This window comes from Cetorhinus maximus, chromosome 12 (assembly GCF_964194155.1).
Source record: "Cetorhinus maximus chromosome 12, sCetMax3.hap1.1, whole genome shotgun sequence".
Lineage (NCBI taxonomy): Eukaryota > Metazoa > Chordata > Chondrichthyes > Lamniformes > Cetorhinidae > Cetorhinus > Cetorhinus maximus.
Genome location: NC_135890.1, coordinates 76,067,814 through 76,081,875, shown reverse-complemented (window position 1 = coordinate 76,081,875; position 14,062 = coordinate 76,067,814). Strand labels below are relative to the sequence as shown.

The window sequence follows — 14,062 nt, the reverse complement described above, 5'->3', positions numbered from 1 at the left end:
GTGGATGTAAAAGATCCAGTGACACAATTTTGAAGGAAAGCAGGCTGATATTTATCCATCGACCAACACCTAGGTTATCTTGTCATTATTACATTGCTGCTTGTGGGACCTTGCTGTGTGTAAACTAGCTGCCGAAATTATTCTAGTACAGCACTTCAAAAAGTGCTTAATGGACTGTAAAGCTCTTTGGAACGTTCTCAGGTCATGAAAGGCACTTATAAATGCAAATGCTTTCTTTCTGTTAAACTGAAGTTCCCAATCTGTTCTTTTTCTCCAGTAGGCTCACATCCAGCTGCCTATCATCCATTTTAAGGGGTTTGCACACTTACCTGACCCAATGATGAGCACGCTGGTGTTGCTGAAGCTGCTTTCACATAGAGTAGCACATCTAGCCATCCATTTCACCCTCTTCTGTGACTGGAGAGCCTGGGAACAAAAGGGTGGATGGTGAAATCACAATGGCAACAATTCTGGGGCGGGTGGGGTTGGGGGGGGATGGAGGACTCCATTGGGCTTGGCACACCATCAGCGCTGCATGTCACAGTGAGGCGTATAGACCCAGGGAATAGAACAATCCCACCAGAAGCAGTCAGACGTCTGTGTTCTGAACAAATGCTCCTTTCTTTCTCTGCACTCATCGACTTACACAGAACATAAAACACCATCGCAAACACAGCTGGCGTCAGTGCCACTTGGGCCGAATGTTGAAACTTGGAACTGCCCCCCTATGAAGGGGAAAAACAATATTTAAAACAAATACTTCTGACAGATCTGGATTTTGATTGAGATCCCAGCCTCGCTAATCAGTATTCAGAATACAGCAAACCCATCAGACTGAAAGTGCTGTTTAAAAGCACCAATTAGGGCATGTCATCAAAACAGAAAACGCTGCAAGTATTCAGCAAGTACGGAGAGGGAAAGAGAGTTACCCTTTCAAGCCGACGACCTTTCATCACAACTTTTTCCAGCACTTTCTGTTTTGGAATTCAGATTTCCAGCATCTGCTGTACGTATTTTGCTTTGGAAAAGAGTGCGTGCCATTCTTGAGAGGCAGTGACATAGCACAGCCACTAGTGGGAGTCTCACTGTGTAAACAGGCCAGGGCATCTCAGCCCGACTGAAGCCAGCAGGAGTGCAGGCTGAGGGCTGGAGCTTCACTCCAGTGCAGCACGGTGGAGGAAGGAAGTGCTTTGCAAACAGAACATCAACACCCACCAAGGACAAATCACTGCTTTTTTGAAGTGTTTGTTTTCACCCATATCAAAATTAAGAAGCTTAGTCCAGGGGGGTAAAGATAGGTGACACATTTTGACCCATTGCCAAGCACTCTCAGGTCAGCTTAGTTGCAGGTACAAGTTAGTTGCGGCACTGTCCCAACAATCAGGCTTAACTCAAAATAGCAATGCCCCCTTCACCAGGTCCCACCTCAGCTGGCAAAAAGCCAGGGAGGGCGACGAGGAGATTTTTTTTTGTGTGAGTTATGATCTGGAATGGGCTGCCTGGAAGGCTGATGGAAGCAGGTTGAATGGTGGGGATTGGTTAAGTGCTTAAAAAAGAAACGTTTGCTGGGGTATGCAGAAAGAGTGAGGTGGGGAATAGCTCTTTCAACGAGTCAGCGCAGGGACAACGGACCAAATGGCTTTGGTCTGTGCTGTGTTATTTGATGATCAGACTTTCCCTGTGTGATGCCGCCAATTAACTGCAAGCTGGCCTTAACAGGGGGAGAGGTTTTTGCCTGAGGGCTCGGGGACACTCAATGTGAGTTGAGCCTGCTCAAACCCAGTTTATACATCATTATTGCAGCCCGTCAATGAGATGAAATCTTCATCCCATTGGTCTGGGGCTGGATTCACTCCCAGTACATACAGATTAAAGAACAAATTTCACAAGGTTGTTGTGTTACCTGTTTACTTGCTCGGACTATCACTTTCTCTTTTTCTATTCTGACCTGCGAAGATGAAGAAAGTTGATTAGAGTGTGTTTTTCAGCCAGGGTTCCACCTGCATCCCTCATGGGCTCTGTGCAATGTTCAGGTCATTTGAAAATTGTACCAAATTTTTCAATTCTTCTAGATATGTTATTCTTACCTTTAATGGAAAATAATCATGGAAAATAACATTTTTTGCATTTCCATTCATTCGATCAATAAGATTTTACCTTGTTTTTATTTTTGTTTTCTAATACACATACAATTAGCGCTGCTCCCTCACAGTTCCAGGGACTGAGGTTTGATCCTCGGGTGTCTGTCTCGAGTGTCTCGGGTGTCTTGAGTTTGCACATTCTCCCCACGTTCGTGTGGGCTTCCTCCAGGTGCTCGGTTTGCCCCCACTGTCCAAAGCCTCACTGGTTTAGGTGGACTGGCTGCGGTAAAATTGTCCCCCAGTGTGTGTGTGAGCGTGTGCCCTGTGATGGACTGGTGCCGTGTATTGGGTGAACATTGCCTAGTGCCCATTCCCTGTCGGGATAGGGTCCGACTTGCTGCAACTCTGAATTGGATAAAGCGGCTCTGGAAAAGTGAGAGAGTGTGATATATATACAGTGAAGGGTGAGGGGGAAGGAGGGAGAGAGGATTGGAGTTCCACATAATTTCGCAATATATTAAAGGGTTTCTTAACCAAAACAAAGGTTGAAAACCTCTACCCAATCCCCACCCATGAAACCCCCCTCCCCTCCCCTCCACCCCCCCACCCGCTCCGCAATTCTAGGACTCTGGTGCCTGTCATTCTGGCAGCAGCCACAGCCTTCCCAATGGCATTGCTGAGCACAAGAGCTGCCAACTTCTGATTGGCTGGCAGCTCTTGGTAGGTGAGACTTGTGCCCCCGGGGTCCTGATTCAGGGGGAGGGGGAAAGGCCCGCCTCTGGCCTCGCCACTGCCTGGTTGGCGTGTGGCTCAGCCGGGCCCTCCTGAAAAGAGGCAGCATGGGTCTGTCGCTGGCTCTCCAGCTGGCAGGCAAGACCCCTAAACGCCTCAACAAGATTTCGCCCTGTGTCTCACCAGCTGCTTCTTTGCGACCGCTGGAGCTTCTAATCTTCAGACAGAGGCTGTTATTTTGCTTAAACATTTTAAGCTTTACAGTTTTGTCAAACTAGTGGTTAGCAGTTTACAATTAGCTGAATATCATCGTTGAATTGGGTTAATTTTGACTCTGTGGTGGCAGCAAATCAGCAACTTGTTTTACATCTCTCCTGATTATTAGTATCATTCAGGCCAATGACTACTGCTCATGTGGAGCATGATCTCCAGCAAGGAATGGACGGGCCGAATGGGCTCTTTCTGTGTTATGGTTTCTAACTAATTCTATATAAATGTCGGGCTGAACATTTAGCACCTGAAGGAGAGAAGAAAGAAATGAAGAAATGTTCTCAGAATAAATGGCTTGGCACACTTGTGAATGAGGCTGCTGGTCTCCATGGTGACAGGAGGTGGGTGTGAGGCTGCAATTCTCCGCACAACAGATTCCTGACTAACAGCCAGGCCCACACTGTGAGGGTAATTTACCCAAACTGATCTACAGGGGAAGCAACATTATGGAGGTAAAATAATTGGTGACATGCTTCTGAGAAAGAAAGAAGGATAGACTTGCATTTATATAGCACCTTTCACAACCTCAGGACTTTCCAAAGCGGTTTGTTGTAATGGAGGAGATGTGGCAACCAATTTACGCACAGCAAGATTCATCTGACAGTAATGCATTAATTATCAGATAATTTCTATTTTAGTGACATTGGTTGAGGGATAAATATTGGCCAGGATGCCAGGGAGAACTCTCCTGCTCTTCTTTGAAATAGTGCCATGGGATTCAAAAGGCTAGTGAAAACCTCGGCTTAACATCTCATTGGAAAGATGGCACCTCCAACAGTGCAGCATTCCCTCAGTACTGCACAGAAGTGTCAGCCGAGATTGTTGTGCTCAAGGTTCTGGAGTGAAAATTGAACCCACAATCTCCTGACTCAGAGGCGAGAGTGTCACCAACTGAGTCATGGCTGACACAAAAGTGAACAGAGGAATGATGTATGGAGCTGGGGTGGGGAAGTGTTGCAGCACAAGGGGACAGCGCAAGTGTTACCTGAAACTTGGGTAAACTGTCCAATCCGGGAAAGTCCTCAATATCCCCCGTTGCGACATTAAAACAGGCTCCATGCCAGGGGCACCGAACTCGCCCATTGGTCAAAACACCTGAGGATAGAAATTGACACCTCTTATACCGAGACAGATCACTGGTACAGTCACTAACTAGTGGCTTCGTTCTGTTTATAATTTTATAATAGTCAACAATATAAAAGCGCTTTACAACAACCGTGTATTGCTCCTGTCTGCCACAGTCCAGCTGGTGGGTGTCCTAGTGTCAGCTTTGTACATGTAATCTGGACACTGGGATAATACGGGCAATTCACTCCCATCCAATCCAGTGTCTGCCTCATTTTTTTTCTAATTATTCATGCTCTGGAGGTAGCTGGCATTTATTTCCCATCTCTAACAGCCCTTGAGAAGGTGGTGGTGAGCCACCTTCCGGAACCATGTGGTGCAGGTACATCCACAGTCCCGTTTGGGAAAGATTTTGACCGAGCGACAGTAAAGGAATGGTGATTATATATCCAAGTCAGGATGCTGTGATGCTTGGAACCTTGCAGGCGGTGGTGTTCCCATGCACTTGCTGCCCTTATCCTTCTGGGTGGTAGAGGTCGCAGGTTTGAGAGGTGCTGCTTTAGGAACCTTGGTGAGTTGCTGCAGTAATTCTTGTAGAGGGTACATGTTGCACCCTCTTGTTTGGCTGATGTATACATATGGGCCAATCTTTCAAGTTTATCAAGTGACAGGGAGATGTGGTGCCTTCAATCTTCAGCAAATTTAATCGTCAGAAAATTGAAGGCTGCACAGCAGCAGTTTTCTCCTGTCCCACACATCACTGTCACATCTTACGTATGACTCAGTGCTGCCTCCCTTATTGAAGTGCTTGTCAGCAATGCAGCTTCACTAGACTGGGAGTGGCCATTTCTGGAAAGGATAGCCTGTAATGTGATTGGCCAACCAGTATCCGTAAATAGAGATTGTACGTTTGAGGCCTGCTTCACATTGCCTTGTCCCTCACACCCTTTGCTTTTTTAACCATTGTCCTCTGGTACTTGAGCCTCTATCAGCCAACAATTTACTGGATCAGTTTTTTCAGTATTCCTCATAACCCTGAACCTTGTCCATGTGACTGTGCACTGACCTTTCACCAGAGGTGCTCCATAATGGGGACATTTATGTCCTATTGCACAGTATTCTCCTCTCTCTTTAATCAGCAGGGCCTTGCCACACGCCACATCCACCTCTCGCATCCTGTGGGTGCAAAAGTGTATGGTTCATCCACAGTCCATTTTTGTTAGGCTCCATCCAAACCCACCCCCACCTCCCCCCATGATTGGGAACTCTCCGCAGGACGAGCGACCTGCCTGACCCCACACTCTGTCGTTTGGAGACACAACGGAGGAGGAGCACTGCTGAACAGGCTCCTGCGGCCCTCACAATATGCAAGTTGTCTCATTTTTAAATTCTCATCTTTGAGTATCAAATCCCTCCATGGTCTCAGCCCTGCACATCTCCATAACCTCCCCCAGCCTCTGAGACTGCCATGGTCTTCCAATTTTGGCCCTTTGTGCGTACCCTGCCCCTGAAGACTTTCCACTCTGCCTGGCTCAGTTCAGCGAACCCTTGGATGTGGTGGTGGGGATTCGACTTCCCTGGAACAAGTGGAGAAGGAGCTGCAGTACCACTGCATTCCTGCAGGTGTCATTGCTGGCTTGCTGATGCCATTTTGCTGATGGCCATTGGGAAGTCAAGTGGAGCCGCAGCACCATTCCCCCACGTTATTCCAGTGACACAATATGCTAGGTGGATCATATGGGGAGGATAAGTAGTTGCGCTCAGCGTTTCACCCCATTTCCTTCTGAATATTTATTTAATGCAGATGCCATCAAATTGGCCCAAAAGATATTTATGGGGATTCTATTTTGTGTGTTTTCATTAAGTGTCAAAACAGGCAGCTTAGTGAGAATCCAACAAACAGATTAATCCCTGAAATTCTGACTGAGACCATCTCTTTAACATGTACAACCCCAATCACTGTATTAGTGGCAGAGGAAATCTCATTACTTCTCTCTGACAGATTTGCCAACCCTCCAGGATTGGCCTGGAGTCTCCAGGAATTGAAGATCAATCTCAAGGACACTGCTGTGTGCCAACCCTGGAAAAAAATCATCCGGATATTTAAAAGGATTTGTTTTCTTTTTTTGTCTTTTTCTTTGAACATTTCTCTTCACCAGCTATAAAAATATTGAAAATGCGAAATAAAGGCTGTTTGGCTGACAGCCAAGCATCATCCACTTGGATAATGAGTCCTTTTGCTTTCCAATTGGCGTAGGAAGGCAGTATGTCACAAAGATGGATGGGGTGGCCGACTAAAGGCTGGAACATGGACGCAAGTCATGTGTTGAAACCTCCAGGGATACATTTAATCACAGTTGGCAACTCACTCTCTGATTTTTGAGCAGTGATTTATGAAATGGAAAATGAATAAGGAAACAAGGTAAGGTCTCAGTTGTAGGTAATAACTGTGAGCAAACAGTAACAATGGACTCTGTCTCTACAGCAGTAGGGTCTTGATAAGAATTGTCCGAAATGAGGACTCCAACTGCAATCTCAGCCTTTGAGTTTACTCACTTATAGTCCGTTCCCTGGCACAATATAAGTGATGTCTCATTGTTATGTTGGTGGCTGCCCATACAATGATACTTACTGTCCATCCTGGAGCTCATTCACATGGCACACTGCCATCTCTATCATGTCCTTTGGGTTCTGATAGAGGTCGATAGTAATGGGCCGCTCCTCTATGTGCTTTGTGCTCCCGTTGGCCTTACATGGGGACATAGGGCTGACTTTGCCGTTGGGTGAAAGGCTTTCCTTCTCTCTCTCCTTCTCCTTGTCAGGGGCCATCACTTCAACTTTGACTTCAACTGAAAGATAGACAGTGACCACAAAGAGGTTTCAACCAGTGCATTCCTAAACATCAAAACAATTGTAGCATATATCAGCCATAAGGTTAACCTATCTTGTTAATAATTCAATATACACTCCTGGAACTTCAACTTATTCCAGAAATATTGTAAAAAAATAACTAAGCATGTTTAAGGAATAAGATATATGTTGGAATATTTGCCAAAAGCTTACATATTCTTTAAAACGTTCAGTGATAAACTCTGATAAAAACAAAAAGCTAAAAGCTACTGCGGATGCTGGAAATCCAAAACAAAAACAGAATTACCTGGAAAAACTCAGCAGGTCTAATAGGATATGTGGGCTCTGAAGATAAGTTATACAGGCTTGAATGTTAACTCTGTTTTTCTCTCCACAGATGCTGTTAGACATGCTGAGTTTTGCCAGCATTTTCTGTTTTTGTTTATAATATATATTATATTCTTAATGAGTTCACTTTCTCTTGCTGCAGTTGAACATCATTTCAAAGGAGCTTGGTTACAAAGGGAAGGAAGTTATACTTGACATGGTACAGGGCCTTAGTCAGACTTCATTTAGAATCCAGCATTCACAGTTCAGCACCGCACATCAGGAAGGATCTATTTGCCTGTGTATGGTGCAACGTAGATTCACCAGAATGATACCAGGCCTGGCGAGATAAATTATGAAGACAGGTTGCTGGCTTGTACTACTGTGAGATAGACGATTGAGGGGTGATCTGATCCCAGTATCTGAAAGGTTGAGATTGGCAGAGCAGGTGTGGGGGGCTGCTGAATGGCCTACTCCTGCTCCTATTCCCTGTGTCCCTATGCTGAAAGGATTTAGTAAAGTAGCTATTTCCTCTGGTGGGAAAATAAAGAACAGGGAGACATAATCCTCAAATTAGAGCTAGGTCAATCAGAGGGGAAATGAGGAAGGCCTTTTTCACATAAAGGGTAAGAGAAAGCTGGAATTATCTCCCCCAAAAAGCTGCAGATGCTGGGACAGTTCGAGCTTTCAAGACTGGGATTGAGAGATTGAAAGATTCTTGTTAGTTAACGCTATCAAAGAATATGGATATAATGAAATTAAGGTACATTTCAGCCATGATCTCATTGAATGGAGAAGCAGGCTCGAATGCCTGAATGGCCAACTCCAACCCTGTAATCCTTTCTTCACATGTACAGTCTGCAACACCAAGTAAACTTGCAACCCCAATAATGAGTTGAAACCTTTGTTAATGGGGTATTTACCACTGAAGCTGAGCAGCCCACATTAACACCACATCAGTGACTGCCTTAAGGTGATTGGGCAAGCTCGACTGACAGATCCTATCATCGGTATTGTGTCCAATCCAAACCAGTAACTTATCTTCCTCTTCCACATGCTGACTGTCTTGCCATTCATTAACAGCATTTCACCATGAAGAGCAGCCCAACGCCAAGAGTGATTGAGTTACCTTTTATGATCACTGGAATAATTACATTTGACATATTGCAGATGGCTATTACTCTTGTTGAAAAAGCTGCACCCCAGGGAAAATATTATTTGATTGACAGTTCAGGCTGTCTGATCTCTGCTGTCAATTTCACCAAGGCCTGAATTTTTTGGATGGTGGGGCCTTGTTTCCCGCCATCCGAAGATTAGACGGGGAACACATTCCCGCCAACTCCGATTGCCTCACAGCCAATTTATGCTCCATTCTTCACTCAGGAGGAAGTCCCGCCTTCGAGAGTTGCTGGCCAATCTGATTGGCTGGCAGCTCTCTGGTCCCCAGAAAAGGAAGCTCAACAAGACATCAGAGACTAAGTCCAGGAGCCGGAAGCCCGGGTAAGTTCAGGGGGTCCAAGGATGGGGAGGGTAGGGAAGGCCAGGGGAGGCACAAGGGGGATGATTGGGGTCTTGAAGGAGAGGCCAGGGGGTGGGAGTGCCGAGGCCACTGGACCTTAAGGTGGGGGTGGCACCCGACATCAGATGAGGTGTCCCCCCACCCCCTGCCCAGGATGTAACTTTGATGTATTCAGGCCTCCCCCCATGAAGGTTCAATCTTCCCACCAGCCTAAAAATTGAGGCTGGGCGGGAAATGGATCTTAGGTGGCCATTAATTGGCCACTTAACGGCCTCAATTGGGGCAAGGGTAGGCTTCCCATCTGGGGCCTTGTCTGCCCCAGTGTAAAATTGCTGTGTGGCCGGGGTGGGCAGGAACCCAGAGGGAATCTCATCCCTTCAATTTCACGCTCCCACCACCCCGCACTGAAAACCCATTGGTGGGGGAGCGTAAAATTCAGGCCAATATTTATTTATACAAGGTTAAGTGGTTTCAAGGGCTGTGATTATTGTTATTGATACATTGATGGGTTTGGATGATTGACACTTATATTGCTTTGTAGCGAAATGACATTTTTTTTAACATAGTAGAAAATTATGAATGAATTACTCTTTTTTAAAAGCTTTGTTTTTGACAAATCCTATTGTCACTATTGGGTCCATTAGTTCTATACAGCGTGTTATGGGTTACTGGGCATGGAAGTGCCATATCTTGGCATTGGGGATATAAGGGGCCTAGGTGGGGTGGGCAGGGGGCATGAGGTGGCATGGATGTGGCATAGGGAGTGTGTGGAGGGTGAGGGGGTATGAGGGGTGAGGGCTGGAGGGCCTTTGTGTTTTTATTTTAACTGGGGTGAAGCCTTGCTGAAAAAAGGAGACATTTTTTGTCAAAGTTTTTCATCTTGCACTCATCAGGACAATTGGTGTGAAAATGCCAATGCAAAGCTTTGACAAAAGATGTCTCTTATTTCAGCAAGACTCAAGCTCTGTACTACCAAACGACTATTTGGGATGAAGTCCTGGAATACTAAGGCGGACCTTTTAAACAGCCTGCCTGGGCACCCGAAGCCCCTGTGGCTGCCTCCGACCTCTTTCCCGGGTCAGCTGGTTTGACTTTAGCCCGCACCCGCCTCTCTGGCATTGAAGACCCCACCTTTGCAAGCACTTTTCTCCCAAGGGGGCTGGGCATAGCCGGGAATTTTCCTGACTCCTGCTACCCATCTCAAGGATGAAAATTCAGGCCGTATTGATAATTCTATATCAGATCAGAGTTGGAGCACTGCATTGGGAATGTGGAAATCGAAGCACAAGATTAGCCATCATCTTATTGAATGGCGGAGCAGACTCGAGGGGCCGAATGGCCTACTTCTGTTCCTATTTCTTATGTTCTTATTATATAGATTAAGGTTCAACATTATAGGAAGGACGTTGAGGCAACAGAGAGTTTACAGCACAGATTAAATAGGATGTTGTTTGATTTGAAGAAATACAAATACGAACAGAGACCCAGAAAACTTGAGTGCTTTTTTGTTAGAACAGAGATTGTGAAGTGATTTGATAGAGGTGCTTAAAATTATGAAAGGATTTAGGACAGGGAGTAGGAGGATCTTTTTTAACAGTGAGTCTTGTGAGGCTGTGAGATACACGGCTAGAGTTAGTGATTGAAGCAGAGAGCATGTCAACATTTAAGAATAGCTTACGTTAGGTGCTTGAAGGAGAGGGAATAAAGGGACAATGGAACAGAACAGACACATCAGATTAAGACCAACAACACAAAAGAAAAACACTGTGGTGCTGGAAATCTGAAATAAAAACAGGAAATGCTGAAAATGCTCAGCGGGTCTGGCAGTGTCTGTGGAGGGAGAAACAGGATTAGTGTTTCAGGCCGATGACCAATCATCAGGACACTGTTCGCTGAGTGGTGATCAACCAGAATCAGCGGGCTGGATTTTCCCTGTGGGATTATGAACCCTGCTGTCAGGCTCCAATGTGGCTCAGAAGCTGGCACTGAGCAGGAAACAGTCACTCACTGTGATTTTCCCTGGAGTGGCCAAAAATGGCCAGGGGGTGGGTTCACCATCCAATTAAGGCCCGTGGGCTGGCTCTCGAAGATGGAGGGCCAATTAGAGGAAAGCTGCAGCAAAGTGAGGGAGACGGCACCTCAAAATGGAGGCTCCCTCTCTACAGCTTTTTAAAGAATGGCTTTTGCAGCCTGGCCACCGCTGTGGGGATGGGATGAAGTGCAGACAGCTGGCCACCACTTGGGATCAAGCCCCTCTGCAAGGTAGCCTGTGATTGCTGCCGCATCCAGGCAGGTAGGGAGGATCTCTAGGCCCACCTCAGGCACTGACTCACTGGTTTGGCCCCAGGAGGTCACCTCCAGACAGTTAAACTGGGTCCCACTGCCTGCAAGGACAAGAAGCTGACTGGAAAATCCCAGCTGGCCTCTATTGGCCTTAAGTGGCCTGTTTGTAGGAAAATGGCCCAGGCTGAGGCGGAGCTGGGGATACGGCATGAGGTCATCTGCACATCTTCTCAGTGCCTGCCTGCCTCCGTTCTCGGTCAGGCTTAAAAATCAGGCCCATTAACTGTGTTTCTTGTTTTGCTCATGTGAAGGCTAAAAGCCAACACGTCCTGGACAGGCCAAATGGCCTGTTTAACGTCCGAAAGTGACATTGATCAACGTGCTGATAAAGCCCTCCACTGAACTGTGAGGTAGCAATGTTTTCCTGTGAGGATCTTGATTTGAAACTACGTAGTTCAGCTTTAAGGTTGATGCAGACAGGAGCCCGCTGAGCCTCACAGACCAGCAAATATGCTGACCATCAGAAATGAGGCTGCTGCAATCTGCTGTTCAGGATTTTACCTACTGTGCAAAATTTTAATTAGGAAATTTGATGGCAGAGCAAAGTCACAGGGCATGAAGGTCTCATCTTGCAGAGCTAGACTGCAGTCGCATTACAACCTGGTTTGTTTCTTGGCTAGGCTGTTCGGTATGAAAAAGAGCCTTTGCACAATGTACGGGGTAGTTACATCTCTCAAGTGGATAACTTGTCTTTGCTTCAACTCATGAATTCCTTCACACGTTGCTATCAATTCCACCCGAATGGGAGATAACTGACATTATAATCGTCACAATCCAGAGTGGCTGCACCAACTTTTCCCCTATCCTAGTGAAGCAGAATAAACGAGAAATTAAGTAGGATTTTCCACTATGATCCCACACCTAAATCGGATTGGATAATGGTGGATAACGGTGCAGGATTGGTTGCTGAGGCCTACCATTGCCTCCCAGACCTGACCTCAATTTGTCAGCTGGAATGTTGACCTTTATCGCAAATGGGCTGGAATACAAAGGGCCAGAAGGGCCTGTTGTATGAAGTTTTGGTGCATCCATTTCAGGAAGAATATATTGGCCTTGTGGGGGCATGCAATACGGATGCACCAGAATGGTACTGGGGAAAAGGGTTAAATTGTGAGGACAGGTTGCATAGATTATGCTTGTATTCTCTGGAGTATAGAAGACTAAGGGGGATCTAGGTGAGTTGTTTGAGATGGTTAAAGGTTTCGATAGGATAGAAAGGGAGAAATTTTCCTCTGGTGGGATAGTCCAGAACCAGGGACATAACCTTAAAATTAGAGCTGGGCCCTTTCAGAGGTGAATTCAGGAAGTACTTTTTTGCTCATAAAATGCAGTGGGAATCTGGAATTCTCTACCAACAAGCTGTTGAGGCTGGGGCAGCAAGTGTAGGGAAAATTTCAGAAAGAAGTCTGATTTTTGTGAGGTAAGGTTATTAAGGAATATGGAAGCAAGGTGTGTCAGGGGACTGACTGGCTTACTCCTGTTCCTATGCTCCATATTGGCCTTTCACCTCTGGGTCCAGGGTTTTGAGCAGTCCAATCATGAACATGCTGTGGCCTCTCAAATTTGTGCCCATCTTTCTGCAACTCTATGTTTGAATATCTCCAGTGGCAGAAATCCCCCTCCTCCCCTCCCCCAGGGAGGGATGTTCAGGAGCGGATGCGTGGAGGCGCGCCTCCGATTGGCGCCCCCAATTGGCGGTGCCCCGCCATTTTACGTGGGTGGGCCAGTTAAGGCCCGCCCAGCGTGACGTCCGCCAGGAAGCGCTATGTACTCCCTGTGCAGGTGGGGGGGGGGTTCCCTGAGCTGTGAGTGAGCTCTTTTGTGTATGCGTGCGAAAGAGTATACTCATCTCCCTGAGGCTAAGTGCTGCCTCAGGGAGATCAGCTTCGAATGTAAAAATGCTAAAAATAGAAAAATAAAATTTCCCTGACATGTCCCCTCATGTGACACTGTCACATGAGTTGGGACATGTCCATCACTTTTCGTTAAACGTTTATTAAATTTTTAAAAACCTACACGAAACCTCATCCCGCCTGTGGATGTGGTTTCATGCTTTCTCTGAAGCCCGCCAGGTTAAGGTTGGACAGGCAGGTCCATTAATGATGTTAATGAATTTGTCAATAGCCTATTGAGACCATTGACAGGTTGGCGGGCTCACAGCTGATTTGCTGACCTGAAAATTGAAATGAGGCGGGGTGATGTCGGGAGTTCCACCCAACGTCATTTTATGCGTCAGCGAGCGGGCCCCGCCCCCTGTTCGCCGACCGGGAAATCCTGCCCCAGGTCTCTGTCCCTGCCACAGTACTGAAATGGTCTTACACAAAGTCATGAACAGCATCCTCTGAAACCGTGGGGCATATTCCCTCCTTGACCTTTCTGCACTGTTGGAGACATTGATCAACTAATCCCTTCCAAAGCTTCTTCTCCATTATCCACATCAGTGAGACTCCCCTAACTTAGATCCACTCTTACCATCCAATCATAGTCCAAGCATTGTGACATTGCCCGTCTCTACCTCAGCCTATCTGCTGCCTGAAACTCCCACCTCCAGACCTGACTGTTCTAATGAGATTCCGGTTGCTCTTCAGCCATCCACCCTCCATAAACTTCAGATCACCCAAACCTCTGTTACTTGTGATCTATCCTACACCAAGTCTTGCTCAATCACCTCAGGCCTCTCTGTCCCTCAAAACCTCTGATTTAAAGTATTCATTCTCCTGTTTAAATCAGGGTCTTTGGACAGCAATTTCCAAACCCATGAACACTACTATCTAGAATGACAAGGGCAGCAGATAGATGGGAACATCACCACTCACCATCCTGACTTGGAAATATATCACTGTTCCTTCACTTTCGCTGGTCCAAATCCTGGAAC

At 46.4% G+C, this 14,062-nt stretch overlaps 1 protein-coding gene across 2 annotated transcripts in view; it reads right to left on the bottom strand.

Annotated features, from left to right (window-relative positions):
- aifm3 (AIF family member 3) overlaps nucleotides 1-14,062 on the bottom strand; it is a 126,510-nt gene that overhangs the window by 51,192 nt on the left and 61,256 nt on the right. For both annotated transcript variants that reach the window (XM_078552860.1, XM_078552861.1), the window contains exons 3-7: nucleotides 6,781-6,997; nucleotides 5,215-5,324; nucleotides 4,069-4,178; nucleotides 1,904-1,948; nucleotides 330-426 (exon numbers count right to left, since the gene is read on the bottom strand). In XM_078552860.1, coding sequence (XP_078408986.1) covers nucleotides 330-426; nucleotides 1,904-1,948; nucleotides 4,069-4,178; nucleotides 5,215-5,324; nucleotides 6,781-6,997 — 579 coding nt within the window. The remainder of the gene's footprint in view (nucleotides 1-329; nucleotides 427-1,903; nucleotides 1,949-4,068; nucleotides 4,179-5,214; nucleotides 5,325-6,780; nucleotides 6,998-14,062) is intronic.